Here is a 25,632-nt window from a genome sequence, read left to right on the forward strand (position 1 = left end):
TCCTTTCTCCAGCCCCTGGGTACATTTTTCTGAAGCTCACTCTGCTTCCACAGATGGAGAAATAAAGGCCGAGATGTTGCCTCCCGGTGCCGGGAGCATGACTTCCCTGCTTGGTGTCCGAGGTGGTTCTGGTTAGGCATCGCCAGATTCCTTTTGTTGCTGGTTTGGTTTGGGTTTCTGGGTCACGCCTGGCAGTGCGGGAGGTGACTCGGGCTTGGACGCGGGGCTCCTCACCCTCGCTGGCCCTCACACCCTCCTGATGAGGAACCTGGTGCCACTTTGCGGGCTGCCGACTGAGAAGTGCTGGACGGACGCAAGCGGCTCGGGCCCTGCAGAGCCTGCCTGGCGCGCGGAGGGAGGGACAGTGCAGGGCCGCCCGGCTCCCCTGCCGTGAGTGAGCCTCGCTCTGGTGTATGGCTTGGGGCTGCTCCACAGCGGTGCCCAGGGCCGTGCCCGTCACACACATGCAAGCACGTGCTCTGCCCCTCCAGCCGTGTTCTAGCCCGTGTTCTCAGGTCTATTTTTGTGTGGGGAGGGGGTGGGTACTGAGCCGGGCAGTGGCAGGAAAGTCCGGCGGAGGCTCCTGAGACCTGTTTAGGGTCCCTCCGTGCCGTGGCGACAAGAAGCTCTGTATGCAGAGAGCTCAGGAGAATGACCCACTCCGGAAAGCCGTGTCGACCCCAACAAAACCCAGGCTCATGGACAGGCAGGCAAGAATCCCAGGCTGCAGGGGTCGGCCCCGCGGGGGCCAGTGTGTGCACAGGGCAGGCTGCCCGCCAGGGCGAGCCCGGAGCTCCACAGCACCCCCGGAAACCTGCTTCCTTCGGTTTGGGTTGTTTGGGGATCACACATGGTGTTCTCAGGGCTGGTTGGTCCAGGAAAGGGGGGTAGGGGACCAGTTTCCTCCAGCACACCTGGAAAAGCACGTTCCAGAATTCGCCCGAGGATCGAAAGCCCAGTGACATGGGATCACACTGCCCCTGCCACTGAGTGGCAGCAAAGCCCAGCTTGGGGCGGGGAAGGAAGCAGGAACAGCCCCCTGGCAGAGAGGGCGGAGACACAGGGTGGGGAGGAAGGGCCAGGGAGCCACCAGGGGCCTCTGGGGCCTCTGCCTGGCCCAGGCTGACACATGAGCTGCCCAGCCCCAGAGACCTGGTCAGCCTCCCAGGGGCCTTCCCTGCACCGCCCTGACCCCCCTGCTCCATCCCCCAGGACAAAAGGGGCCCCTCCCCCTGCCCCCAGCCCCTCTGCTCAGCAAAGTTCTTCAAAGGCCCCAGCCCAGGTTGTTTCCTGCCGGGAATGTCCCTGGCGGGAGGGGCGCTTGCTGGGCGCCAGCCCACACAGACACAAACTTGTCTTGGCGTCACGTGGCTGGCAGAGCCAGTCGGCTGCCAGGAAGGTGAACGCCCGAGCCAGGCCGGCAGAGCCAGCAGGCAGCTGGGCACAGCACGGGTCGCCCCAAGCAGACGGCAGAGCTGGAGCTCCCGGGAGCGGGGATGCGAACGCCTGCTGCAGAGGTGAGCTCGGTGGCCAGGGAGGGCGGCTCTGCCAGGTGCCTCGAGCCAGCTCAGGGCCGGGACAAAGTCCATCCTCTTGCCCGCGCCCCACGGGTGCCCCATGACCTCGTTTTCCTCACCCCGATGTGTCCTGTGTCAGGACCGCTGCCCGGCTCTGTTCCAGCCAGTGGTTCTGTGCCGGACAGGGAGCTGAGCCGGTGCAAAGCGGGGAAGAGGAAAGGGCGAAGGGGTCAGGCAGCAAGCCTGCACGGGCTGGGGACAGGCACGGGAGACAATCTCGGACACACTCCCGGCGGGGGCTGCCGCTCTCCCTGCCTGCTAGGCCCGCACCCACCCCGCTCCCCTGTGTCCGGGCACCTGGCTCCTCGGCGCAAAGGCGTGATGTTGACCAGGGCAGCGCTTCTGCCCAGCCTCTGCCCTTGCAGGAGGGGCAGGGGGCGGGCGAGTTCAAAGAGCCGAGTTTCTGCTTTGCGTCCAGCTTGGGTTCGAGCCCTGGCACTGCCCCACGAGAGCCAAGCAGGGAGTGACCTCCAGCGCCCCTGGGTGTGGGCCAACACCCTGAAGCAAGTCGCTGCTCCTGCTTTGCATGCAGCGGGCCCTGGCTGGATGCCCCCACTGCTCCCCTCCCGGGCTGGACCCCGACTGACCCCCCACCCTGCAGCAGAGCTGGGTGTGGCCCCCAAAGGAAAAGCAATAGAGAAAGCAACAGAGCGTGTCCGCACAGAAGTGCCCTGGCAGGGGCAGCAGACAGCAGGGAGCACACCTGCCTCGCAGACCCAGTCTTGGCACCCCCGATGGCCCCTGGGCCCTGCCAGCAGTGACCCCACCCTGAGAACCACTGAGTGTGGCCCTAAACCCTCCCCCTACTCCCGCAGACCTACCTTATACTACAAAAATGGGAATACTCATCCACCAGAATGTTCTAGAAGCTGTGAGAATATCTGAATCAGCCTGTGTAGATAAAAGAGAGAACAAAGTTGCCCGCCCCTGGCCCTGGGTCAGCTTGGATTCCCCCAGCCTGCAAACCTGCAGCCAGGCCACAAGGGGCTTCAGCTGCTTCTGAGAACTGCAGGGCAGTCCTCTGTCCCTGGAAGGCGACTCTGCAGACTGTGAGGGAAGCAGGACAGTCACTCTGCGTGCCTGCCTGCACTGTGTGTGTGCACTCCCTGTGTATGTGCCTGCGTGCGTGCCTGGGTGCATGCCTGTGTGTGTGCACTGCATGTGTACCTGTGTACACGCCTGCCTGCATATACTGCATGTGTGCACTGTGTGTGCCTGCATGCACTGAGTACATGCTTGTGTGCATTCCTGTGTACATGTCTGCATGTGTGCACTGCATGTATGCCTGCATGCGTACCCTGGTACATGCCTGCATGTGTGCACTGCATGTGTGCCCATGAGCGTGCTTGCGTGTGTGCCTGCCTACATTCCAAATCGCTGGCAGGATCCAGTTTCGAGAGGCTCCTTCCCTCCCTGGCCCACACATCTGCCCCAAGGCCCCCGGGGAAACCCAGCTTGTTGCCCCTCTGGGTGGAGAAACAGCTGCCCACAACGCGCAGCGGAGCAGGGGGGATACCACTTCGGTCACCCAGGAGAGACGCCAGAGGGCTGGAGCCACACGGGGCAGGTACTAGGCTGGCCCCACTCCCCGCCCGTACCCCCTTCCAGTACTGCTCAGGGAGAGGCCCAAACAAGTCACACGGCACCACCACAGAAGCGCCTGTCCCTTTGGCCAGGAGGGTTACGTGGAGCAGCAGGTTCCAAAGTCACCCCTGCTATCGGCGGCACCGATCGCTATCAGCAGCAGCCGGCACAGACCCGGCCGGGCGCATTAGAGGCCGCCCTGGCCGGGGCTGAAGTCTCTGTTTTCTCCTCTTTGTTTACCTTTTGCACCTGTCTCCCAGCACCTTGTCCCCAGGCCCCGTCTCAGGGTACCCTCCACGCTGCCCCGGCAGGCAGCAGCCAGGAAACCCCCACCGCCTGCAGAGTAAACACAGTAAACACGGGCGAGCCAGAGAGAGAAGCGCGTGCTCACCCACGTGTGCACTTTGGCACACACCCGTGCTGTGCCCGGGACCCCAGAGGATGAGAGGCTGGGCTAGTGCTGCTGCTGGGGGACCCTGACCAGGCTGTGAATTGGGCTCGGCTCAGCCCCCAGCACTGACTCCCCTAACACCAGGCTCTGCCCTGTGTGTGTTTTCGGCGCCCACCTGGGCTCCGTGACCACAAGCAAAGGTTGTGGCCTGGGTGCTGTGCCAAATTCCTGAGGTGAGCATCAGCCCGGGGGCCCCTCCCACGTCAGCTGCGGGAAGCACTGGTGGGGGGTGTGGCCAGTGCCCAGACCTGGGCCCAGGCGCTGTGAAGCCCAGGAAGGGGGTGGGGGGTGACAGGTGACAGGCCTGGAACACGTCTGTCCGTGGCGCCACTCTGAGCCCAGTCGCTCCTGCCATGCAGTCCTGGAATCCTCAGCATCTCTGTAGCCCCCCTCTCCTGCCCTGCCGCCACACAAAACTTGGGGGGTCAGCCACCCCAGGAGCAAGTGTCCGGGCCCCACTGAGACGCAGAGCCATGGGCCTGCAGAGGCCGAGAGGAAGGTGGCCAAGGCCCATGGATGCCCAGCAGCGTGGGGGCTGGGCCACCGGGAGGGGGCGCAGGGGAGGGCCCCGTCCAGCCAGCCTCGGTTGGCCGCAGAGCAAGGCGGAGGGAAGGGGCCCTCGGCTCAGCCCGATTTCTCATTGCAGATGGACAGGGAGGCCGGCGGCCGGCGGCCCGGGCGGGCGAGGCAGGTGAGCGGGGCCCGCCCCCAGGAGCGACTCAGCAGAGCAGCCCGTGCCTGCTCCACCTGTACCCCAGAGCCCAGGGGACACACCCATCACGGGCAGCGAGGGCACAGGTGTGCCCTGTCCCAGGCAAGGTCCTGTCACCTGGGGAAGCCTCTCTCCTGCATGGGGAACTGTGCTCACTCCACGGGCCTGGAGAGGCCTCTGGAGCCCACGGGAGGGACTCGGCGAGCACAGGGCGAGGCAGGACCAGGCCAGAGGCCGAGGGCACCTGCACGGGCAGGACCTTTGGCCACGGGGCGGTCCCCGCGGGAGCCAGAGTGAGCCCAGAGCCGGGAGCCAGCACCCGGCAGGCGTCCTTCTGGTCTCCCGCTGCCTCGCCCCGGTAAGCTAGGTGTGATTCCCGGCAGCTCAGGGGCACCGCCCGTATGGGCAGACATGGCGGGGAAGGGGACCCCTCCTGTCCTGGGGACTGGGGAGGAGGCGACTGGTCAGCCAACGCTGCCCACCTCTGGGGTCAGGCCAGCCAGAAGGAGGATGAGTGTTACAGATGACCCGGGGTTACCTGGGGTTACCGGGCGCTTAGCCGCCCAGAGGCGGGGTCACCCCAGCCCTGATGTGGGGGTGCCAGGGAGGAGCCTGGGTGTGGGGCAGTTAAAAGGGCCCAGGGGTGCGGCGGCTGGCAGGCCCAGGCCCGACTCCTGCCGGTGCCCCCAGGAAGGCCACATCTGGGGCTCCATGCGGAGGACGGCGTTCATCCTGGGCTCCGGCCTGCTCCTGTCCGTGGCCTTCTGGAACTCGCTGACCTGGTGAGTGCAGTGTCTGGGTGGGGACAGGGCGGTGCCTGCCCAGCGGTCCTGCCAGAAGCCCCTTCCTTTTCCCCAGGCATCTTCAGAGGTTCTGGGGTGCCTCGGGCCACTTCTGGCAGACCCAGTGGGAGGCGCTGCTGTCTGCGTTCGAGGGGAAGGAATGGGTGTTGTACTTCATCGGTGAGTGTCGGCCGAGGACAGCTCAACTCAGACCCGAGCTGGCTTTGAATGAAACTGACCCAGACACAGTCCCGCCCACCCACAGGGTCCCCGCCTGGCCTGGGCCCTGAGTGCAGAGCCAGGCGTAAGACCTGGGCACTGCCAGAGGGGAACCCAAACACTGGGGGGAAAATTCAGGTTGGGGAGATACTGAGACGAGTGAGAGATGCTGCGGGGGCTGCCAGTGGAGCCGAGGGCACGTCTCGGCACGGCCTGCCCGCCTGCCGGGCATTCCCGCCCACCCCACCCTGCACAGAGACTGGAAGCGGCCTTGACGTCTCGGGAGCCGGGAGCACCTGCTCACCCACCTGCCCGGCAAACCAGGGCCCGGGAGCCCTCCCACAGCTCACTGGCTGCCGGCCCCAGGCCGCGAGGAGGGAGCTCGGCCCTGAGCGCTGCCCAAGGGGCACTCCTAGAGCACAACCCCCAGGAGCCGGGTTGTGTCCACTGAGCTGAATCCCGTGGCCTTAAAGCAGCAGCAGTCCTGGGGCAGAGGGACGGAGGACAGGCAGCTCGCCAGTGTGGACGGCTCCGTCACACCCACCGTCACACCTACTTCAGCCTCTCATGGGCGTTTGCTTCTGAACCGAGGTTTTGGTCTTAGGGTAATCCTCAGCTGTGCTTGGGGTCTCGCCCTGCACGGGTCAGGGGACCGCGAGATACTAGGGATCAAGCCCGTCTGATGTGCAAAGTGTGCGCTCAGCCCTTCCGAGTATCTCAGCTGCCCCTCGGTCCTCCAGAGGCCCCCAGCACGGCTGCCCACCCCACTCCCAGCCGCCTCGCTCATGTTCCCCTCCCCACCAGGTGCCACCCAGGTGCCCGGCCTGCTCTTCTGGGCCTTCAACGGGCTGCTCCTGGTGGCCGACACCACCGGGAAGCCGCACTTCATCACCCGTTACCGGATCCAGCTTGGCAAGAATGAACCCGTGAGTGTGGTCGGGGCCTGCTGGGGACAGCGCTGGGCCCGCCCCCCTCAGGAAGGACGTTCGTGCCTGCCTGTCTCTGGCTGCACCTGGCTGGCTGCTCAGCGGTCCCCGCTTCCCTCCGCCCAGGACGGGCCTCGCTCTCCACCTGGCCAGCATATGAACACGTGATCCCACTGCCCACTTCCTGTCCACGCGTCTCCCATTCTGTCTGCAACCCCCCTCTCCCTGCCTCAGACACCCCCGAGCCCGGCCTGTGCCCCCCAACTCCCCGACTGTCCCCTGGCCACTCACCTGCCCAGCACTGGGCCACGACCCCTCGTGTCCACGGGGCTGGAGGTGTATGGCACTGAGAACAGGCAGGGCCACCTGCACCCACCACGGCTCAGGCATGAGCCCCACCCCCACTCCCGGCTCTGGCTCCCCCCGGGGCTGCCTGACACCAGCTGATGGCTGCCCTGTGGGTCCCCATCACTGTTCCCCCAGGACCCTGTGCCCGGCTACCACTCAGAGCCCCTTGCTGCCCCCTCACCTGCTGCCCCCGCGTCCACCTCCTCCAGGTGGCCTGGGCAGAGGGAGCCCCCATCTGCTGAGGGGGCTGGGTCTCACCCACCCGCCCACAGGTGGACAGGGCGCGGCTGCGCCAGGCCGTGCGCACAGTGCTCTTCAACCAGTACTTCATCTCGCTGCCCATGCTGCTGCTGCTGTACCCCGTGCTGCGGCGCCGGGCGGACCCCTGCCGCCGCCAGCTGCCCACCTTCCAGTGGTTCCTGCTGGAGCTGGCCGTTTTCACCCTCCTGGAGGAGGCCCTGTTCTACTACTCACACCGGTGCGCGGGCGGGGGCCGGGGGCCGGGGGCAGCTCCGGATCGGGGCGGGCAGGTGACGGCCGCACCCTCCCCAGGCTCCTCCACCACCCGGCGCTCTACAAGAAGATCCACAAGAAGCACCACGAGTGGACGGCTCCCATCGGCGTGGTGGCGCTCTACGCCCACCCCATTGAGCATGTGGTGAGGGTGCCCCCCGGCCCTCCCGCCCGCCCGCCTCTGAAGGCTGGACACCGGCTGGCTTCCTCACGTGCCCTGCCCACAGGCCTCCAACATGCTGCCGGCCGTGGTGGGGCCCCTGGTCCTGGGCTCACACCTGTCGTCCATCACTGTCTGGTTCTCCCTGGCCCTCATCGTCACCACCATCTCCCACTGCGGCTACCATCTGCCCCTGCTGCCATCCCCCGAGTTCCACGACTACCACCACCTCAAGTAAGACGCCTACGCCCCAGCCGGCCCCTGCAGCCCTGGGTCCAGGTGCGACCTCCCCCGCCCGCCATCCTCTGCCCGTGTCTGCCCACAGGTTCAACCAGTGCTACGGGGTGCTGGGCGCGCTGGACCACCTGCACGGCACCGACACCCTGTTCAAGCAGAGCAAGGCCTACGAGCGGCACGTGGTCCTCCTGGGCCTCACCCCGCTGTCCCAGAGCATCCCCGACCCCCCGAAGAAGGCGCACTGAGGCCCTGCCTGCCCTGGGCTCAACAAGACCCCTCAACCTGCCCCGAACCAGGCTGTGAGCCCGGAGACGGGCTGACACCCCTGAGGCCCAGGAGTGTGCCTAGTGCCAGGTCACCATGTCCTCCTGGCCCCCACTGCTCTTGCAACCCAGTGCCCACAGATGCCCGAGCCAACTATCACACACACACTCACACTTGGGTCCGTAAGCAAGGCGGCCACTGCTGCTCCGGGCCCATCTCAGTCACCTTCCTGCCTCTGCAGCAGGACCAGCAGCCGGAAGCTCCCCTCAAGTGTGCACAGGGCCAAGAGACCCCGATGAGATCCCGCCCCCACGAGCGGGCCACCTGGTCCCTCAGTGGCCGCTGATGGTCACCAGAGCGGGCAGGGTGCAGCCGACGCGCGCGCGGAGCAGCAGTGGCCTGTGTGCCCCCAGGTCTGGACTGCAGGCGCCATGGAAGATGCCGGACCAATAAAAGGTGTTCTCATTTGGCTGCCCGCCTCTCTCTCAGCCCCCCGGGGAGGGAGTCTCCTCAGCTACCGCAGTCCTCCAGGGGGCACGGGAGACAGTGCCCCCCTTGCCCCCCCATCCCCTGCCGGGAGACCAGCCAGCATGTTGCCTTTTCAAGTTTTTATTTTTATACATTTTTTTGTATTAAAAAGAAAAGCATAATTACCACAAATTACAAAGGACTAAAGCAGGACTAGGATAATGGATGAATCACTTCAGCCTGGAAAGCAGGTCCTCAATAATATTAATGTTATAATACAAGCTCATTCAAGTATTTTACATTTCTTTTTTTGTCCTTTTGAACAGGATATCCTAGCATGAAAAGGTAAATGTTCTATGAGCGAGCGGCCCTCTCTTTTCTCCCGCACACGTGGGCTGCACGCTGCTGTCCTCTGTCCCGTCAGCAGCTGGCCACAGGGACAGGCCAGCCTAGGACCCTCCAGGAGACACGTGGGTCCCACTCACCACTCCCTGCCCAGGTTTTTGGCAAAATCCCACCCCCCCAAGTTAGTCTCCTGGGCCCCACCCCACTTCCAGGGCCTTGAGCAGCTTTACTTTCTTCTGCAAAATCATCAGGAAAGGGGAAGGGGGAGCTACAATGGAACAAAACAGAACAGAACAACTCTGAGAGAGGGGTGGGGGTCTGAGCTGGCGGCAGCCCCTGTACCCACGACCCACAGGGCAGCACACTAGGACCCGGATCGAGGGCCCTGTGTGGGCCAGCCCTGGGCACACACCACCTCTGGGGTGCAAAGCCACCGTCTCGGCCCCACCCGGATGCTTGTCACAGATAGGTCGGTCCTGAATTCAAGTGTCTTCAGAAAGTGAAGATGTAAACTACTCCTGCAACAGTAACTCCTAATGTGTCACAGAGAAGAGAAAAGAAACTGGGGAGGAGGCAGGGCGATGAGTGCTGGCCCAGCCCTGTGACAGGTCCCCAGGCCGCCTGCTCCCCGTCTGCGGTGCTTGCTGCCCCAGCCTGGGCGGAGGCTCGAGGGAAGAGCGGCCCCACCAAGATTCCCGCACTCGCCAACCCTGTGTGTGGGTTGGCAGCGAGTCTGGGGGACGCGGAGGCCAGCGGGGAGAGGTGCGGAGGTATACTCTATGTCCACATATACCTTCCTGCCGGGCACTCGCGGGCAGGCCCCGACTCCCCCTGGGCCGGGCTGCAAGGGGGAGGGAGGGAGCACAGCTCCTGAGCTGGCAGAGGCCTCTTGGGGCGGCTGAGCGAAGACAGGCCCTTTGCTGGGCCACGGGGAGTTTCTCCCGGGCTGAAACCCAGGTGGCGGCGGGAAGAAGGGTCCAGAGGACAGGGCTGGTGGGAGGTGGCAGCAGAGCAGGTGAGGATGTGACGGCGATGGCGGGTGGCGGCAGGTACAGCAGGTCTCTCAGTGGCCCTGCAGCCCGCTGCCGCCGCCAGGGATGCGGTCCATGTAGCGGGGCACAGGTGAGCGGGCACGTCCAGGAGGCAAACGCCAGCATTGGGCGGTTCCGATCCCCGCTCCACAATAAGGCAACTTTTAAAAAAATATTATTTCCAAGAACAAAACAAAAAGGTTCCACGGGCAGAGGAAAGACATCACTTTCTGTGAATTAGGTGGGTTTTCTGATTTTTTTGGTCTTTTGTGGTGGATTTTTGTCTTTTTTTTTTTTTTTTCCATTTTTCCAAGGATCGGGAAGGTCAGAGTAAAATAAAACGAATCTCTCAACAGTCTTTCTGGTTCCAGCAGCGCCTCTTGGGGCGGGGCGGGGCGGGGGTTGGAGGCAGAGCCTTCCCGGCCCCACGGTGAGATGCTTTGGTTTCCTTCCCCCAGAGGATGGTAGGAGGGTGCGGCCAGCGGCAGGCAGGGCGAGTGGACAGAGCCCCAGTGTCGGGGGCTGGTGCCAGGCCCTGGGCAGTGCTGGACGGGGCTGCGTGATCACTCCGAGAGCAGGCAAGGCCGTGGGCGGAGCAGCTCAGCAGCCGTGGGCAGGGCTACGGGGTGATTTTGGTGATCCAGACAGACGATCAATAATTTAAAACTTGATATATATATATGTATATATATATAGATATAAAAGACTCTCCCTGCCCACCCCAGGAAGCCAGGAGGCGGCTTCGTGAGGGGGCTGTGGAGAGGGCTGCAGGGGCTCGGAACCCAGGGTGCCCCGCGGCCGCCCACTCCCATAGCTCCAGGCCTGTCCATTCCGATCCGGCTCCTGGAACTGGTCGCTCCATGGACTCTGGCACCCCTCCTCTCCTCCCTCCCCCCACGCTCCCACCCCCAGGGCTGAAGGGGGAGTTTCACTTTCCCAAAGTCTGAGCCTCCGCGTGCTGGCTTGTCCATTTGGCATCTTCCCGGACAGGCTGGCTGGCGGGTGGTGGGGGCGGCTGGCTGCCCCCGGGGACAGGCCGGCTGGAGGACTGTGAGGGACACCGCTTCCGGCCCTCACTGCTGCCACCTCCTGGCACCACCTGGTGTCGCTTGTGGTTGCCCTCCTCACCCATGGGGGGCTGCAACAGAGGAGGCGAGGTGACCAAGGGGCTCCCCCAAATGCAGAGAACAGAACAGGCATTTCACAACTCCACTAGTGCACAGCTCCGTCCCTACCGAGCACTGGCACTTCCTAGCCTTCTGCCCCTGCAGACTGCGAACCCCTCGTTTCCAAAACACAGCAACAGAGGGCCACAGTCCAGGGATTGAGGACCACACCCCAGTGGGGCAGCACGAGCAAGTCAGACCCCTGGAGGCCCGCAGCAGGTGGGGAATACTGCCTTGTGCCCTGATGGCCTAAAAGGCCAGTCCCATGTCACCCCCACACAGAGCCCCTCTTCCACAAAGTCCTCCTGGGACGCACCACACAGTCCCAGCTGCAGCTGCCTCCCCAGCAGGTCACCCGTCTCCAGCTTTCCAGGGACTTCCAGGGACACATCCCCACCACAGGGCTCCATCCTGGCTTCACCATTGCCCAGACCCTGCATGCAGTACTCCTGACTCGTCACTGGATGTCACTGTTGGCCACGGAGACCACAATCTACCTGGCCCGCTTGGAACCCGAAGCGCAGTTCCTCCCCGGACACTGACCCACCCACCTGACTGGCAGCAGACTTACCAGGGCAGTGGAGCCCAGAGGGCAGGAGGGCAGCCCACCACCACGACCCACTCCTGTCCCTGACGTCCCCCTGGGACAGCACAGGAGTAAGGTGCTCCCCCCGCACACAGCTGAGCCTACGCTGATCCCTAGCACCACAAAGGTTCTCTCAGACCCAGCCAGGAGTGATCTAAGCACAAGGCCAACCAGTGAGCAGCGCCCCAGCTGTTTCCGGGAAAACTAGTCAGGAAGTTGGGCAGGCCGTATGGGAGGATGGACAGGGATACTCACATCTACCCGGAAGTCTTCCAGACGGCGGAATTTGCCGAGGTATTCTTGAAGTTTAGGGTCAATGTCCAAATTTTTGGCTTTGGAATACTTTAAGAAGGCCCAGAACTTCTCCAGCCCGTAGAGCTGGCCTGTGGAGAGGACAGTGGGTCAGGCAGCATGCAGACGGTGGATGTGGCTGCTCTGGCGCAGGTCTGCCCCAGCAGGCAGCTCTGAGAACCAGCTACTCACCAGCTTCGCAATCCTTCACTGTCTCCTCCTGGAAATCCTTGAATATGTCCGGCCGGAACTTCTTCTCCAGGCCATAACTGTAGTATCGGAAAAGGCACTCCAGACCGTACCTGCCGAAGAAGCCAGTGGCATCAGGAGAGGGGCCCACCCAGCCCGCACACAGGACCCAGGAACCATCTTGCCAAGGATCAGTCGCACAGTCTGGCCCACTGGCCACAGGGCGCTCTGATCGTGTCCTGAGCTTCAGGTCTGCTCACTGGGTGACACCAAACAAAATCTCTCAATGGCCAGTTGGAAAAGCAGTTCACAAGCCACAGAAGGGCCAGGGAAAGGCTGCGGCTGGGAGCCCCAGTGGTCCCGCTGGTGGTCCAGCAGCTGCCACACTCACCGGTAGCCTTCTCTGGCGTCCTCCAGGGCCAGCTGCTTGAACTCCTCGTACATCTTCTTGTTGAAGTGGTCACGAAGAAAGAAGGACCAGAAGCGGAACAGGGTGTTCATCTCCTGAGACTGGCCGATGCCCAGGCGCTTCCGCTCTGTGGGGAATGAGGGTCTGTGTCGGGCATCGGGGACAGCAGCTCCAGGGCTGGGCCTGGGACCTGGCTGAGCCCGCCCCACGTCTCTGAGCACTGACCCGAGAACTACAGCCCTCACCAGCTCAACACCAGTTGCCGGCGGAGCAGGACTCGGACTAGCAGTGAGGGTCAGCACTACAGAATCCACCACCACCCAAGACACCACAGGCGCAGTGGAAGGGTGACCTGCAGAATGGGTAGGAGTATCTGCAGACCACATGATGAGGACATGGCCGGATGCACACACTAACAGACACAGACCTCTGGTCCAAGTGGCCAACGGCCCAAGGCTCAGGGCCCCTAAGCCAGGAGCAAGCACAGCAAGCCCAGCGGGCAGAGAGGATGGCAGCCACGAGGGGACACCACAGCACGCCGCAGATCCAGGGACTGTGCCGAAGAGGGCCCCAGGCTCAGTGCTGAGGAGCCAAATGCTGGGCAGACACCAAGGTCCAGAGCCGGTCCCCAGGCAGGAGATGGAGCCAAACGGCTGCCAGTGCCAGAACGAATGATGGCAAAGCCACCACAGTGCCAGGGTGGAGAGACGCGCTCAAGAGCAATGCTCCCTGGGCGGGCACTCACCGTTGAGGCAACGCCTCCGGTACTTGTGGTACACGTGCTGGGTGAAGCCGTTCTCCTTGAGCAGCTCGTGGGACGGGTGCTGGAACTTGGGCAGCGACTGCGGGGTGCAGCCGTAGCTGCCCACTGCCGGTGTCCCCTCGGAGGGACTGGAGCTGCAGGCAAAGAGTGTCCCCCAGGCTCTGAGTGGCCACCACCCCGGCTCCTGGGGACTCACACCTGGACCCCAGGAACCACCATCCACACTCATCACCCAGCACCTCTGGACAACTCAGTGTTTCCCTGAGGCTGGTGGGCCCCGTGTACCTGATGGAGGCCGTCCGGGGCCGGTGTTCACGCGAGTCCATCACCCAGCCCACGTGGCTCTCCAGGGGTGGGTTGGAGCTGTGCCTGGTCTTCCTTTTCCGAGGCATCTGTAAAGGCCAAAATGTGACTGGCCCTGTCCTCCCAGCAATGGATCTCTAAGGCCCTGCAGGGTCAGGACTGTACCTTGGCGTCCAGCGTGCGCCCTTCCTTCACCACGGGGTAGAAGCGGGGCGTCTGGCTCGAGTCCTTGAGCTGCGGTGTGCGGGGCGTGCGGGGCGTGCGGGCGTTGCGGTAGTTTGGTGACTCGGGGACAGTAGTCGGGAGCGAGCGGGCGATGGTGGAGGGCTCAGGGGCCCCAAACAGCTTGTTGGCCAGCGCATCAGTGGGGACTGCAGAGGCAGGTAGTGGGTGGCAAGTCCAGGGCTCTCCCACCCCCTGTCTGGCCGGCTGTCCCCATACTCCTCACCTTGCTGGAAGCGGGGTGGCCCTGGAGGGACCTCCTGGTTGGGGTCCACAGGAGGCTCGGGGGTCAGGGTGTCGAACTGCTCGCGGCTGATCATGTTGACCTTCTTGAAGTTCTCCACCTCTTGCTGCAGGGCGGGAGGGGAAGATGGCACCGTGCAGGAATCAGGCCAGGCAGGAAGCCACAGGGGGCAGGACCAGAGCACAGGAATTCTGGTCCCTGGGCCCCGCTGGCCCTGCCCCATTCCTCAGGCTCATGATCCGCACCCTGCACGGCACAGGACCCTGCCACTCCCCAGGACTCAGCCTTACTCAGCCATCCTACCGCCAGGCCCATACTCAGCCCCACGCATGCCAGCAGAGCCATGGCTGCCCCGGATGGGCGGCGCCTCACCTTGATCTGTGAGTACTCGGGTTCGAACTTCTCAGTCCACAAGTCCTGCTCGTAATAGAAGAGCCCGTCATTGATGACCTTGGCCAGCTCAGCGCTCATCTTGGCCCTGGATGTGTGGTTGCCAGTGCGGTCACCACCCGGGTGCCGGCGCATGTAGGGTGGCGTCTGGGTGACAATGAGGATCTTGTTGACATCACGGTCATCGATCTCATAGTCGGAGTCCTCGTCGGACCAGGCGGTGAAGGTGTTCTTCCGCCCATCCATCTGCTCCATCTCCTCGTCGAACAGGAAGTCCAACTCCTCCTGCTCATCCTGGTCACGTGCCGGTGGCTGCTGTGAGGGTGGCGGCTGTGGCAGGGACGTGGGGTGGAGGAACCTGGGCTCCTCGGACCTCTGGGAGGAGTGAGGGGCACAGTGACCCCCAGCCTGTGGTGCTGAGTACTAGCCCCCCTTCATCAGGCTACAGACGTGGGGGCCAGGCGGGTGTCTGAGAGGCCTCAGCAGCGCCACCCAGTGCAGAGAAAGGAGGGTGCCGGGCAGGGGCCTGGGAGGCCTGTCCAGCAGAGAAAAGCAGGACCTGAGCACAGCCAGAGGGACAGAATGGGCAGGGAGGTGGGTGCGGGTGGCCCCCAGTGCATGGAACCCACCTTGGGCCGGGCCGGGGAGGGCCGGGGCCGCTTCTTCACCTCAATCCAGTTCTCGGAGTCCAGCTCAGGCAGGCTGGCGGACAGACCCTTGGGGAGCGTCTTCAGGTTGCTCACCTCCTCGGTTTTCGTTGGCACTGGGGTGACCGCGCGGGGAGAGCCGGGGGCTGACTCTGCAGGAGTAGGGGAGACACACATCATCTAGGCCCCGGGGTGGGGGTGGGGGGGTGAGGCCCCAGCCTCCAGCCTCTGAGGAGGCTGGACCCACCTGTCTCCTTCTGGAAGTGCTGGCGGGGCACGAACTCAGGGCAGTTGAGCAGCTGGGAGAAGTCTGTCTGCGAGTGGTCCACGATCGGGGGCCCGGGCAGAGGCCACTTCCCTGGCTCCTCCCGCCGGCGTACCTTCTCGTCTACAATCTCCACCACCGAGCTGTCCTTCAGGGCCTGCAGTGAGGGCAAGCAACACAGTGGACAGCCTGGCCATAGCGGGCATCAGCTCCCACCAGAGATGCCATCCACAGCACTGATGGCATCAGAGACACCCACTGTGGCTGCCTCCAGGAGTGGGGAGCTTTGGGGCTCCAGGCAGAAGTGGGTGAAGCTGACATCTGGGTGTGAGACCAGGCACTGGGCACCCCCACCAGACACACTGGCCAGGAGGGAAAGCAGGGCCACGAGGGAGTCAGAAATGCTTACGGGGGTGACCAATCTGAGGGCACCTAGGTCACCCCCAGGAACACAGGGGGAGAAGTGCAGGCAACAGCTGAAGCCAGACTTCTAACCAGGTCACGTTTCACATGAATGTCCACAAGAGGAAACGAGAGGACCCTCGGAACCTGACCGCATAATGTCGGTGTCAGACGAATCCAACTTGTGCTGAGCTGAAGCAGTGACACCGAGGTCAGGCCCCACACAAGCTCCAGTAGCCTTGACATGGGAAAGCTGAGCCCCACACATCTAATAAAGACCCAGAACCTCCGCTTCAACAGTGAACGTGAACATGACTTCCCGGGTCCTTCACTAAGAAACAGACACAGTGACTGCTTCAGAACCAGCACACATTTACACAGGCTGGCATCCCCTGAATAAAGCAGCCGTGGCAGACGGGGCAGCAAGGCTGTGCAGGCTCAAAGTTCAGCGAGCAGCTGCCGCCATGGGAAAAGCAGCACAGCTCAACCTCTATGCACCCCACATGCAAATTCACTGCCTAACTCTGCCAGCCCTGTGTGCTGCTGAGCCCGCCCACAGGGATGGTCACGCCCCACTGAAAAAGCAGCGCAGTCACCAGAGACCACCAAACAACACACCAGGACAGTGGACACAGAGTCAGGGGAGTAAATGTCTACTCAGTGTATGGGTGAATTTATCCAGAAACAAGCTGCCAGGGAGGTCAGGGATGCACTCAGTCAGACGTGCCATGAGTGGGCCTGGAGGCCAAACCTCACATCTGACGACAGTTTCCAACTGATCAGACACTTAGTAAGGACCCAGGATTTCCAGTGTGTGGGAGCTGCAGCCACAAGCAGGTCTGTTCCTTCGAGAGACAGGACAGGACCATGGATGGCCTCAAGGCCGGGCGCAGTGTGGAGGGGAGGTCTAGGCCATGGCCATGCTTGTTCTTCCCTAGGCGCCTGCCATCTCCCAATGCGAGTGAGAGGGGCTGTGGGACAGAGCGTGGGGTAAGACACGTACAGCAAAGATGAGGGAGATGTCAGTGGTGAGGGCCTGCACTCGGTGGAAGGAGGCGATGAGGGTGATGGGCAGGAAGCCGGCTGCGTCCATCTTCCTCCGCAGGAAGAAGTCACGCTCTAGGTTGTCCACGCTGAAGTAGTACTCGCTGCAGGGACAGATGCACACGCTCACTGGCCATGGCCACCCCGTGTGGAGGTCACTGTGCCCCCCGCCCCCGGCAGTTGCCTCAGAAGGCCATGCTGGGCCCTGCAGACCACGGGACGCCACCCGCCGGGGTGTGGCCCCACGGTCCCTCCCCTGCCCCTCCCGGCACGCACATCTGCCGCTTGATATAATCCTTGAGCAGCTCCTGGTCCACGCTGTACAGCTCGGTGCTGCTGACGTTGTCGAAGTAGTAAGTGATGTTGTTCATGTACTTAGGGGCCCGGGGACCCTCTGCACCATCAAACTTCCGGTAGGTGAACTGGTAGTCGAAATGGGCTAGAGGGCAAACAGGCTGTGAGAAGAGGGTCACGGCCCAGCGCCCCGCCGCGCCCCCGCCCTGGGCGTCCCAGAGCCCAGAGGGGCCTCACGTACTTCGAGTGCCACCCCGGCCGCGACCCCGGCCGCGACCACGCCCCCGTCCACGGCCACGGAAGGAAGCCCGCGCCCCACCAGCCCCGTCGCTCTTCACGCTCGCGGTCTCATCCTGGTCAGGCCAGGCCGGGTCCGCTTTGGTCTCTGGTGGCCAGGCTGGGGTGGGGGGCGCCACAGGCATGGGCGTGAAGGCGGTGGGCTCGGACCCTGCAGGAAGAGTGGGCGTCAAGGCTGAGGCTGTGCCCCCCATGCCCCCCGCCCAGTGCTTCACCCTGTACCTTTCAGCTCCCCGCGGGCGGGGCGCGAGGCCGGCTTCTCTCGGGGCGCCTCTGGCTTCATGTCTATGTGCAACGGGACCCACCTGTGCTTGTTCCCTGGGCGACAGCAGGCTCGTGAGGGGAGGGTGGTGAGAGCTCTCTCCCCGCCTCGCGCGCCCCCCGGAGAGACACCAGTGGCTGGCCCTGCTCACCTCTCTTCTTTTGCCCTGCTCTCTGGCAGTCCTCGTCCCCGATTCTCTCCTCCCCCGACTCGTCCGACTTGGCCCTCGGGCTCTCCTTGCTGTCACTCCCCTCTCCTCTCTCCTGCTCTTTCATGTCCCTCTTCGGGGGCAGCTTCCGGGCAGGCTGAGACTTGTGAGACTGTGGCTGTGTGAGGCATGACAGGAAGGGGGGCCTCAGTGCCTAGGACGAATGCACAGACGCGGGGACAGACACGCATCCCGCTGGCTCCTCTGGCAGGGCAGAGCTCTCAGTGCCCGCGATGGAGTGACGTCACTGAGGGAGTCTGTGGCAGCGAGACGCTGGCCTGGGCCTGCCCACAGCACCCAGCAGTGACAGAGCCCTGGTGGGGAGCACTGAGTCGGAGGCCCCTCCATTCCCATGAGACATGAGGTCAGGAGGAGGTCATTGGCAGCCTTGAGCAGGACAGTGCCAAGGGCAGGAGAAGCTGGCACGGCCCTCCAAAAGCACACGTCAGGGACAGGGAGCCCACCCAAGATGTAATCCTTGGCTCCATGGCTGGGGTCTCCCGCCCCCCCAGACGCACCTGCACACTCTTGTGAGCTATCTCTCCAGGTGTGGGCCAATTGATGGCATCTCCAAAGTCACCGACCTGCAAAGCACATTGTGAGGCTGGGCCCAGGGGACCCCATGTGCTCAGCCCTCCCTTACCAGGACAACACAACTTCACCCAGGTCACAGCCAAACCAGCCAGTCCACCGACAGTGGAGAGATCTGCCTCTCAGAGGGACTCAATCCCAGAGCCATCACTCCAACAAGCAAGAGGCCACGGCTCTAGGGAGATCCCCTGGGCTGCCTGCCCACCCCTATTCCTTACCTTACTGCCCTTGCGCTGCTTAGGAACTGCTGCTCTCACCACCTTGGCTGGAGCAGACTGCTCTGTGGGACACAGAAGAAGCAAGAGTCAGGTGAAGCCTGGGAGAGAGGCAACTACCTATTCCCCCAACTCACTGCACCAGGCAACCGGCAACTTCCCCAGAAAGAAGGTAGCCAGAGAAGGAGAGGGAGAGGGGGTCGAAACTCAAGCGACGCTTTCTCCACCTGTTCTGGAGAAATCAGGGCGGGTGAGGCCATACAAAGGCATGGAAGCTCCAACACCCCCTGCAGGTAGGCAGGCCCCGCAGAGCCCCACAGTCCAACAGGCCCAGGACCACTCCTCACATGCGAGCAGAGACCCAAGGAGCCACATTGGGAGGGGCATGGCCCACACTCCATTCACCCAGGAAGCCTGTCTCCCCCTACTTCGAGTGACAGGTGGGCTCAGAGTCAGGCACAAGTACGCTGCCCAGCCTCGTTAGCGGAACCTGGGCTGGGCAGGTAGTGGCACAGCATATCCACCCACCTAGCCAGGAAAAGGCACAGGGGCTACAAGCACCGACAATCCACACCTCACCCCCGCCCCACACACACACCACACTCTCATATACACACCTCACACTCACCCCACATACAACCTCAGACTCCCATAACGCCTTATGCACATACACTCTTACAGAACATCTCACACTCACCCTATACTCACCCCTCACATAATATCTCACACCCCCCCTCACTTACAAACCTTACACCCTGTCACACACTCCACATTCCTCTCACACACACCCCTCACAAACCTCCCACACCCCCCCATAGGCCCTCCACACACCTCACCCCACCCATACTATCTCACAACTCCTCACACACCCCTTACACACGCACACATCCACCATAGATACCTCCAGATACACACCTCACATTTACCCTCCTCACATCCATATGATGTCCTACTCCCGCACCTCACAATCTCACACATACACTCATTGGGAACCCACACCTTGTCCCACAGGCCTGTAGCACGCCAGTGAGCACCGGGCAATGACGACAGTCCAAGTCCTGCAGCCCCACGAATGAGGGACACCCTGCCCAGGGCACCCCAGGAAACTGGGCCCCATCCCCAGCCCTGCCCAGGACACTCCCTCCTGACCCCTGAAGGACGCCAGGTGCTGAAGCAGAAGGAGGCTCCCTGAAAGTGGAGGCTGGGCACCCCACCATGCGGTACCTCCGGGAGCAAGGGCATGTGCTGCCGCCCCTCCAGCCAACTTCATTCTCTAAGGCCCTCGGGCTGTGTCCCAGTCACTCTCTCCAGGGCAGGGCCCAGGGCTGACTCATGGTTCTCTCAGATGCGCCCGCTGCAGACCACTGGCGGGTTTAAGTGGGGCAAGGAAGGCCGCACTCGCAGCTCAAGAAGGGATGAGCTCAGAACCACCCAGACAAGAAAGGGCTAGAACTTTCTGTACTGAGCGCCCCCTGGGGGCAGCTGGGTCTGGCCCCTGGGAGGGAGCCCAGAGGGCGGCAGAAGATGGTGCAGGGCTGTGGGGGTGGCCACTGTAAGGTCCCGTAGAACCTCAGCCCTGGACACAAGGTCAGCACAGGGGACGGGGAGCGTGACTAGCCCGCCCTCCCTCGGGGAAGCCCCGCACCTTCCCCCAGTCGCCCCACAAACCCCGGGCACCCTCCCCTCCAGCAGCAGTCACACGTCGATGAACGCAGGTGCGGGCGCACATGAGGTGCTGTGTTGAACCTTCTACCCGGAATGGTCCACACCACGGGAGGCCGTGCGTGCCAGGGCAGCCAGGTAGGGCCAAGCGTGGCGGCCATCTACGCCCAGCAGTTAACACGGGCACGCTCCTCACCTGCACCAGTGTCCGGGGTCAGGGTGCCCCAGAGCAGCCCACAGAGCCCAGAAGGTCAGACCACGAGGCTCTGCTGGGGGAGCCGCAGCGGCCACACACGGGCAGAGTCTGCGCCCCTTGGCCAGGGAGGGGTCAGGTGACCCACAGCCCCGCCCCCCCACGACTATCTTTAGCCTCGGGTGACTGAGGTGGCCCCAGTCAGTGTCCTGTCCCCAAGCTAGCAGCAGCCAGCAAGCAGCTCCTGGACAGGAGGGACGCCCGTACCTCCACCCACGGACTGACAGGACCTCTGAGGTCAGGGAGCCACAGGGGCTGCCCCAGCTTGGAAGTAAAGCAGGCGGGCGGGCGGGCGCCCCTCAGCACATGGACGGGGCCCTGAGACAGATCCCCCAGCACACGAGTCAGGCCGGGCCGGCGGCTACCCAGGCACCACGGCATGTTGGGGCCTGTCGCTGGGTCCCCAGCAGCTCCTCACCCGTACCTGGGGCTCAAGGCCCCACACTGCATGGGGCCCCCAAACAACCACACAAGCACTCCAGAGACCTGAGCAGGCTCGAGCCCATCCCCATGAGGAAACACGGCCCGAGCACTTGCCAGTGTGGCCCAACAACCAGAAACAGTAAGTACCTGAGGGCTCTACAGGGCAGCGGGGAAGGTGTTTGTGCCCTGCACACGGCCGACTGGGTTCAATCCCCGCAGCACTGCCAGGAGTGATTCCTGAGCACAGAGCCAGGAGTCAGTCCTAAGCATCACCGGGTGTGGCCCCCAAACAAAACCAAACAAGCAAAATGAAAGAATCAAGTACTTGAGATAATTCCTTCCAACAGTTCAAAGTGGGCGGGGGCAGGGCAGCAGAGCCCTGCCCTGGACTGCCCCTGAGGTACTGCCAGCTCCCCAAGGACAAGCTGGCTCCAAAGCCACTGCAAGGAAGAACAACGGGCCGAGATCGCAGGTGCCCACAGCCCAGCCACGCTGCACCACCGAGTCTCAGACTCTCTATGCTTCTCTCCCTCTGCCCCCCAACCCTCCAGAAATCCCACGTGGGCCAGAGACCGTCGTTTCATCACAGAGTCCTGAGCACCGGGCAAGGAGCAGCCCCAGCACCGCCAGCATGGCCCCCGCGTGTGGCACAGCAGGTGCTGTGGAATACCTGCCACCCCGTACAGTGCTGAGGCGGCCAGAGGGCCTCTGAAAGAGGCTCCAGGCCCGACAACTGTAATGCGTGTCCCATCCCTTAGGGAGACGCCCACACCAGGACTGCCACACTCAGTCCCCAAACTCACGCGGGCCCAGCAGCCCGACCCGCCCGAATGGGCTAGGGACACACACACACACACACACACACACACACACACACACACGTGGCTTCTGTGCGGAGCAGGAGGAAGTGAGGAAAGCAATCAGGAAACTTCCTCTGCCGGGCCAGCCCCCGCCCCCACCCCCCACGGCACCTCTCTGCTTTCAACTGGCCTCTCCTTCCCGCCCCGCCCTCCAAACTCACCACCCCATGCTGGGGGAAAGCCCCCACTGGCCCTGTCCAGCAGCCCCGGGTCCCAGGGGCACCAGCAGTGTGCCCCCAGCCCCTGCCCTGGGCCCCAGGGTTCTGTGCATCCCCCTACCCAGCCACCCAGCATGTCAGAACCTTCCAGGCACATCCCTGCCGCAGTGGCCCAGCCAGGAGGAGAGACAAGTTGGAGCTCCGGGGGCTCACTGTGCCCTGGCTGGCCCGTGCGTCTCTGCCCTCCTGCCCCCCCCCGGGGCCACACTGGCACTCCATCCTGCGCGGCTGCCCCGGGGAACCAAGACGTCAGCAACACAGCGGCTCCACGGACCAGACGCCCGAGACGCTGGGCGAGACCCTCCTGGGGAGGGACTGCTGAAGAGGCCACCCGAATCCGCACTCCCACGACAGGGCAGAAAAGGGTCCCTCCAGCGCCCCCTGCAGGCGGCCCCGCACACTCTGCCCATCCTCGCTGGGACCCCCAGCAGGCACAGGACCTGCGGGACAGCAGGGCAAGGGCCCTGGGCGCCAGCACCCCCCTCCCCCGTGGTAACCACAGCGTTGACCTGGGGGGGGGGGGGCTGCCACCCGCAGACGAGGGCCTGCACCACAGCAGGGTCACAGCCACTGGGCATGGCACCTGCTCCCAGTCCCACCCTGGGAAGCCTCAGCTCTAATGGGCGGGGGCAGCCCGCCACTGAGCTGCAAGGCTCTGCCTCGGGGCTAGGACCTTCTTCCCACAGGACACCTGGCCCGTGCCTCCTTGCCAGGGCATCCAGCAGCCGCTCCCCCCCCCCCACTCAAAGGTCACCTGCGGCCTGCTCTGCTCGGCAGGTGAGGCAGGGAAGGGGTGGGACACTCCAGCAGGGAGCAGGTGAGGTGAAGAGCATTCCAGAACCGTGTCCTGGCCCTGGGCAGAGGCCTGAGGCACGTGGGGAGGGAGCAGGGGGCGGGGTCAGAGCAGCTGGGAGACACCAGGGGGCAGCACAGGTGGAAATGGCAGGGGACCTGGAGGGGACCCCAGGTCTGCCGCCCCCGGGGGTCCAGCTAGGGCCCCACAGGCCTGAACTCTGGCGCAGGGGCAGCTCAAAGACAGGGGCTGTGTGCGGCCGCGGGTGCGGGAACTCCCCAGGCCAGCTGCCTCAGGAAGCTGCCAGTTGGCCTGGAGACCGGCACTGCAGCCCTTCTGGGAAGCGGGCGGCACGGCGGCACCCAGCAGCACCCTGGCCCGCCCCACCTCCCCCAGGAGCAGGCCGCAGGGTCCCGCAGAGCCCCAGCCCCTCTCCCACCCACGCACCCCTCCTGCCGCTTCCCGCAAGCCCTGCACTGGGAGCTGAAGGTGGGAAGGAGCCGACCCGGCACAGGAGCGCAGCCCTGACAGACGGACAGACGGACGGACGCCCCCATCCCGGCCACAGGAACACCTCAAGCGAAGCAGCTGAAGCCCTCGGCGGGCGGCAGCCTATGCACACCGGGACCCAACAAACAGCCGCCCCACCTCGTGTGCCGGTGGCTCAACAGTCATCTAACAGTTTCCTCTCCCAAAGCTGCCACCGACAGCTGACATCACCCTCTCGTGAACTTTCTCCCCAGAAGCCGGGGTCTGCCCAGGCTCCCGAGCGGAGGCCGGCGGCCGCCTCCATTCCCCCGGCAGGCAGTCCCGGGGAAAATGACAGGGCGGTGTCCAGAGCTGGTCCCCACAGAATGGGACACGGGCGGGCGAACACCCGGGCAGCCCACGGGCGCTGTCCTCCGGTGTGGGGGGAGGCAGGACCGGCGAGAAGGGAAGTGCAGGCTCACCTGGGCAGAGCGCCCGTCACCTGACCTCACCTGGTGCCACCAGCCCGGCCCGGGGCTGGCACCCACTTCCCTTTCCTGAGGAGGGGCTGACAGCGCCACATGGCTTCTCCCGGGCAGCACCCTACGCCCGCACCGGGTTAGCTCCCTCAGTGGAGGCGCCGGGAGCCCGCACGGGCCTCCCCCTGGGCAGGGAAGGGGCCCTCACCTGTCACCACACCGCAGAGCCGCAGGCGCAGGGGACCCGCCTCACAGGAGCCCGCGCGACCATCCCCACCACAGGAGTGATCCCTGAGCACCACAGGGTGTGGCCGAGAGCCACGGTGTCCACACTCACTCCCTCACACGCTCCCTCACACTCAATCTCACCCTCACACGCGGTCCCTCACTGTCACTCTCCCACACTCAACCCTCCCTCACACTCAACCTCTCACCCTCACACGGCTCCCTCACTCTCACTCACCTGCTCTCCCTCACTGTCACACTCTCCCACACTCAACACTTCCTCACACTCGAATCTCTCTCCCTCACACGCGCTCCCTCACTCTCACACAATCTCTCTCCCTCACACGCGCTCCCTCACTCTCCCACACTCACACACTCCCTCTCACACGGCCTCCCTCACACACTCCGTGTCTCCCCTCTCCCTCACACTCACTCTCTCACACGCGCTCCGTCTCCCACTCGCCCTCACACACACCCCGACTCTCTCCCACTCCCCCGGCCCCTCCCGAGGGACGCCGACACCTGCCCGAGGCCGCCCGCCCTGCCCACGGCGACCCGGACGTCCCCACGAGGCCGCCCCCCCCCCCACGGCCCGTGAGCTCGGCCCGGGCCGGCCCCTCTCGAAGGCCACGCGGCCGGCCGGGCGCGGCGTCGGGCTCACGGCCGGGGGCCCCGAGGCGAGAGCGCGGCCCGCGCGCGGCTAAAAATAGGCCCGAGCCGCGCGCCCGCAGCCCCGCCCGGCCGCCGACCCGCACCCGGGCCCGGCAGGGGCGCCGCGGGGCGGGCGGGCGGCCGCACCTGCCGCGCGCGGCCGCGTGACCGGCGCCGGGCCGGGCCGGCGAGAAAATGGAGGCCGCGGCGCACGAGGCCGGGCGCGCGGCAACGGCCCAACCGTCCGACCCACCTGGCGGCGGCTGCCCGTTCACGGCGGGGCCCGGCGCCGCGTGCCGCGTCCAGGGGTTCACCTTGGGCGGCGGCGCCTCCACGAAGTCGCGGCGCGCGGGCCCCGGCGCGGCGCCGCCGCCCTCCTCGCCGTCGCTGCCCGCCGCGGCCGGCGGCTCCCCCGCGGGCGGCTCCCGGGCCCGCGCGCGCTCCTCGGCCGGCAGCAGCGCGGCGGCGCCCGGCAGCAGCGGCTCCACCTGGGCGGCCATGGCGGGGGTGGGGCGCCGGGCCGCGCGCTCCGGCCCGCCCGCCCGCGCGGGGCCTGCTCGGCGCGCGGCGCCCCGCCGGGCCCCGCCGGCCTCGGCCGCCGCCGCCGCGCCGGGGCGGCCCGGGCTTCGCGGCTCGGGGGGCTGCAGCGACGCGGGCGGCGGGCGGCGGGCGGCGCGGCCAGGAGCGACCACGCGATCCGCGGGCAGGCGGCGGCGGCGGCGGCGGCGGCGCGGCGGCGGCGGCGGCGGCGGCGGCGGCGGCGGGCGCGCGCCTCGACGCGGCGCGAGGGGCGGGCCGGCCGGGCGCGCGCGCGCAGGGCGGGGGGCGCGGGCGGGGGCGCGCACGCCGCCCGGCCCCGCCCCGCCGGCGCCCGCGGGGGCGAGCACGTGCCTGATGCAACCCGGAGGGCGGGGCCTTAAAGGGCCCGCGCCGGGCGCGACCGCAGGTAGCACATGGGCCGGGCCACGCGGCCGCGGGGCCGGGGCGGGGGCCGCGCCCACGCCGCGCTCCCGACGCCCCGGTGACCTTGGGCGGGCACCCCGCCCCCCCCCCCCCCGCTGCCTCCCGCGTGCGCCCGCACGGCCGGAAGGAGGTTTCCCCCGCCGCCCACCCAGGCCCGGGGGGCGGAGCCAGCCCCCCTCCCCCGCGGATCGCCGACCCCCCGAAACCCGGCAGCGCCAGGGGCGGGGCCTCC

At 65.1% G+C, this 25,632-nt stretch overlaps 2 protein-coding genes across 3 annotated transcripts; one reads left to right on the top strand and one right to left on the bottom strand.

The window, feature by feature from the left end:
* Positions 1-1,273: 1,273 nt before the first annotated feature.
* On the top strand, positions 1,274-8,242 carry FAXDC2 (fatty acid hydroxylase domain containing 2). Its single transcript, XM_004611575.3, has 9 exons — positions 1,274-1,517; positions 4,259-4,303; positions 5,015-5,106; positions 5,183-5,286; positions 6,130-6,251; positions 6,872-7,077; positions 7,152-7,257; positions 7,340-7,506; positions 7,598-8,242. The coding sequence occupies exons 1-9, from the start codon at positions 1,497-1,499 to the stop codon at positions 7,752-7,754; spliced, it is 1,020 nt and encodes a 339-aa protein (XP_004611632.2). The 5' UTR covers positions 1,274-1,496; the 3' UTR covers positions 7,755-8,242.
* A 1,652-nt stretch (positions 8,243-9,894) lies between these two features.
* LARP1 (La ribonucleoprotein 1, translational regulator) lies at positions 9,895-24,847 on the bottom strand. 2 transcript variants are annotated; one of them, XM_055125693.1, is made up of 19 exons: positions 24,691-24,847; positions 18,409-18,470; positions 18,118-18,183; positions 17,543-17,717; positions 17,352-17,447; positions 17,152-17,280; positions 16,815-16,977; positions 16,498-16,642; positions 15,075-15,249; positions 14,810-14,979; positions 14,163-14,555; positions 13,773-13,896; positions 13,490-13,695; positions 13,307-13,413; positions 13,004-13,155; positions 12,241-12,385; positions 11,853-11,962; positions 11,625-11,752; positions 9,895-10,755 (listed from the first exon to the last, which is right to left on the bottom strand). In XM_055125693.1, exons 4-19 carry the CDS (start codon positions 17,664-17,666, stop codon positions 10,546-10,548), a joined length of 2,577 nt encoding a protein of 858 aa, XP_054981668.1. In that variant the 5' UTR covers positions 17,667-17,717; positions 18,118-18,183; positions 18,409-18,470; positions 24,691-24,847; the 3' UTR covers positions 9,895-10,545. The 2 variants fall into 2 exon arrangements, with proteins under 2 accessions (XP_054981668.1, XP_054981667.1); XM_055125692.1 differs by having other exon boundaries at positions 17,074-17,280; positions 24,691-24,846.
* Positions 24,848-25,632: the final 785 nt, after the last annotated feature.

This window comes from Sorex araneus, chromosome 2 (genome assembly GCF_027595985.1).
Source record: "Sorex araneus isolate mSorAra2 chromosome 2, mSorAra2.pri, whole genome shotgun sequence".
Classification (NCBI taxonomy): Eukaryota; Metazoa; Chordata; class Mammalia; order Eulipotyphla; family Soricidae; genus Sorex; species Sorex araneus.

Bases quoted from the DNA above. Each gene is read 5' to 3' on its own strand.
- LARP1 (XM_055125692.1), bottom strand. From the start codon at position 17,666: ATGAAAGAGCAGGAGAGAGGAGAGGGGAGTGACAGCAAGGAGAGCCCG. The intron at 13,414-13,489 runs GTACAGTCCTGA...TGGCCTTTACAG, and splicing joins GGCGCACGCTGGACGCCAAG to ATGCCTCGGAAAAGGAAGAC. The intron at 12,386-13,003 runs GTGAGTGCCCGC...CATTCCCCACAG, and splicing joins CCGGAGGCGTTGCCTCAACG to AGCGGAAGCGCCTGGGCATC.
- FAXDC2 (XM_004611575.3), top strand. From the start codon at position 1,497: ATGCGAACGCCTGCTGCAGAG. The intron at 1,518-4,258 runs GTGAGCTCGGTG...TTCTCATTGCAG, and splicing joins TGCGAACGCCTGCTGCAGAG to ATGGACAGGGAGGCCGGCGG. The intron at 5,107-5,182 runs GTGAGTGCAGTG...CCTTTTCCCCAG, and splicing joins TTCTGGAACTCGCTGACCTG to GCATCTTCAGAGGTTCTGGG.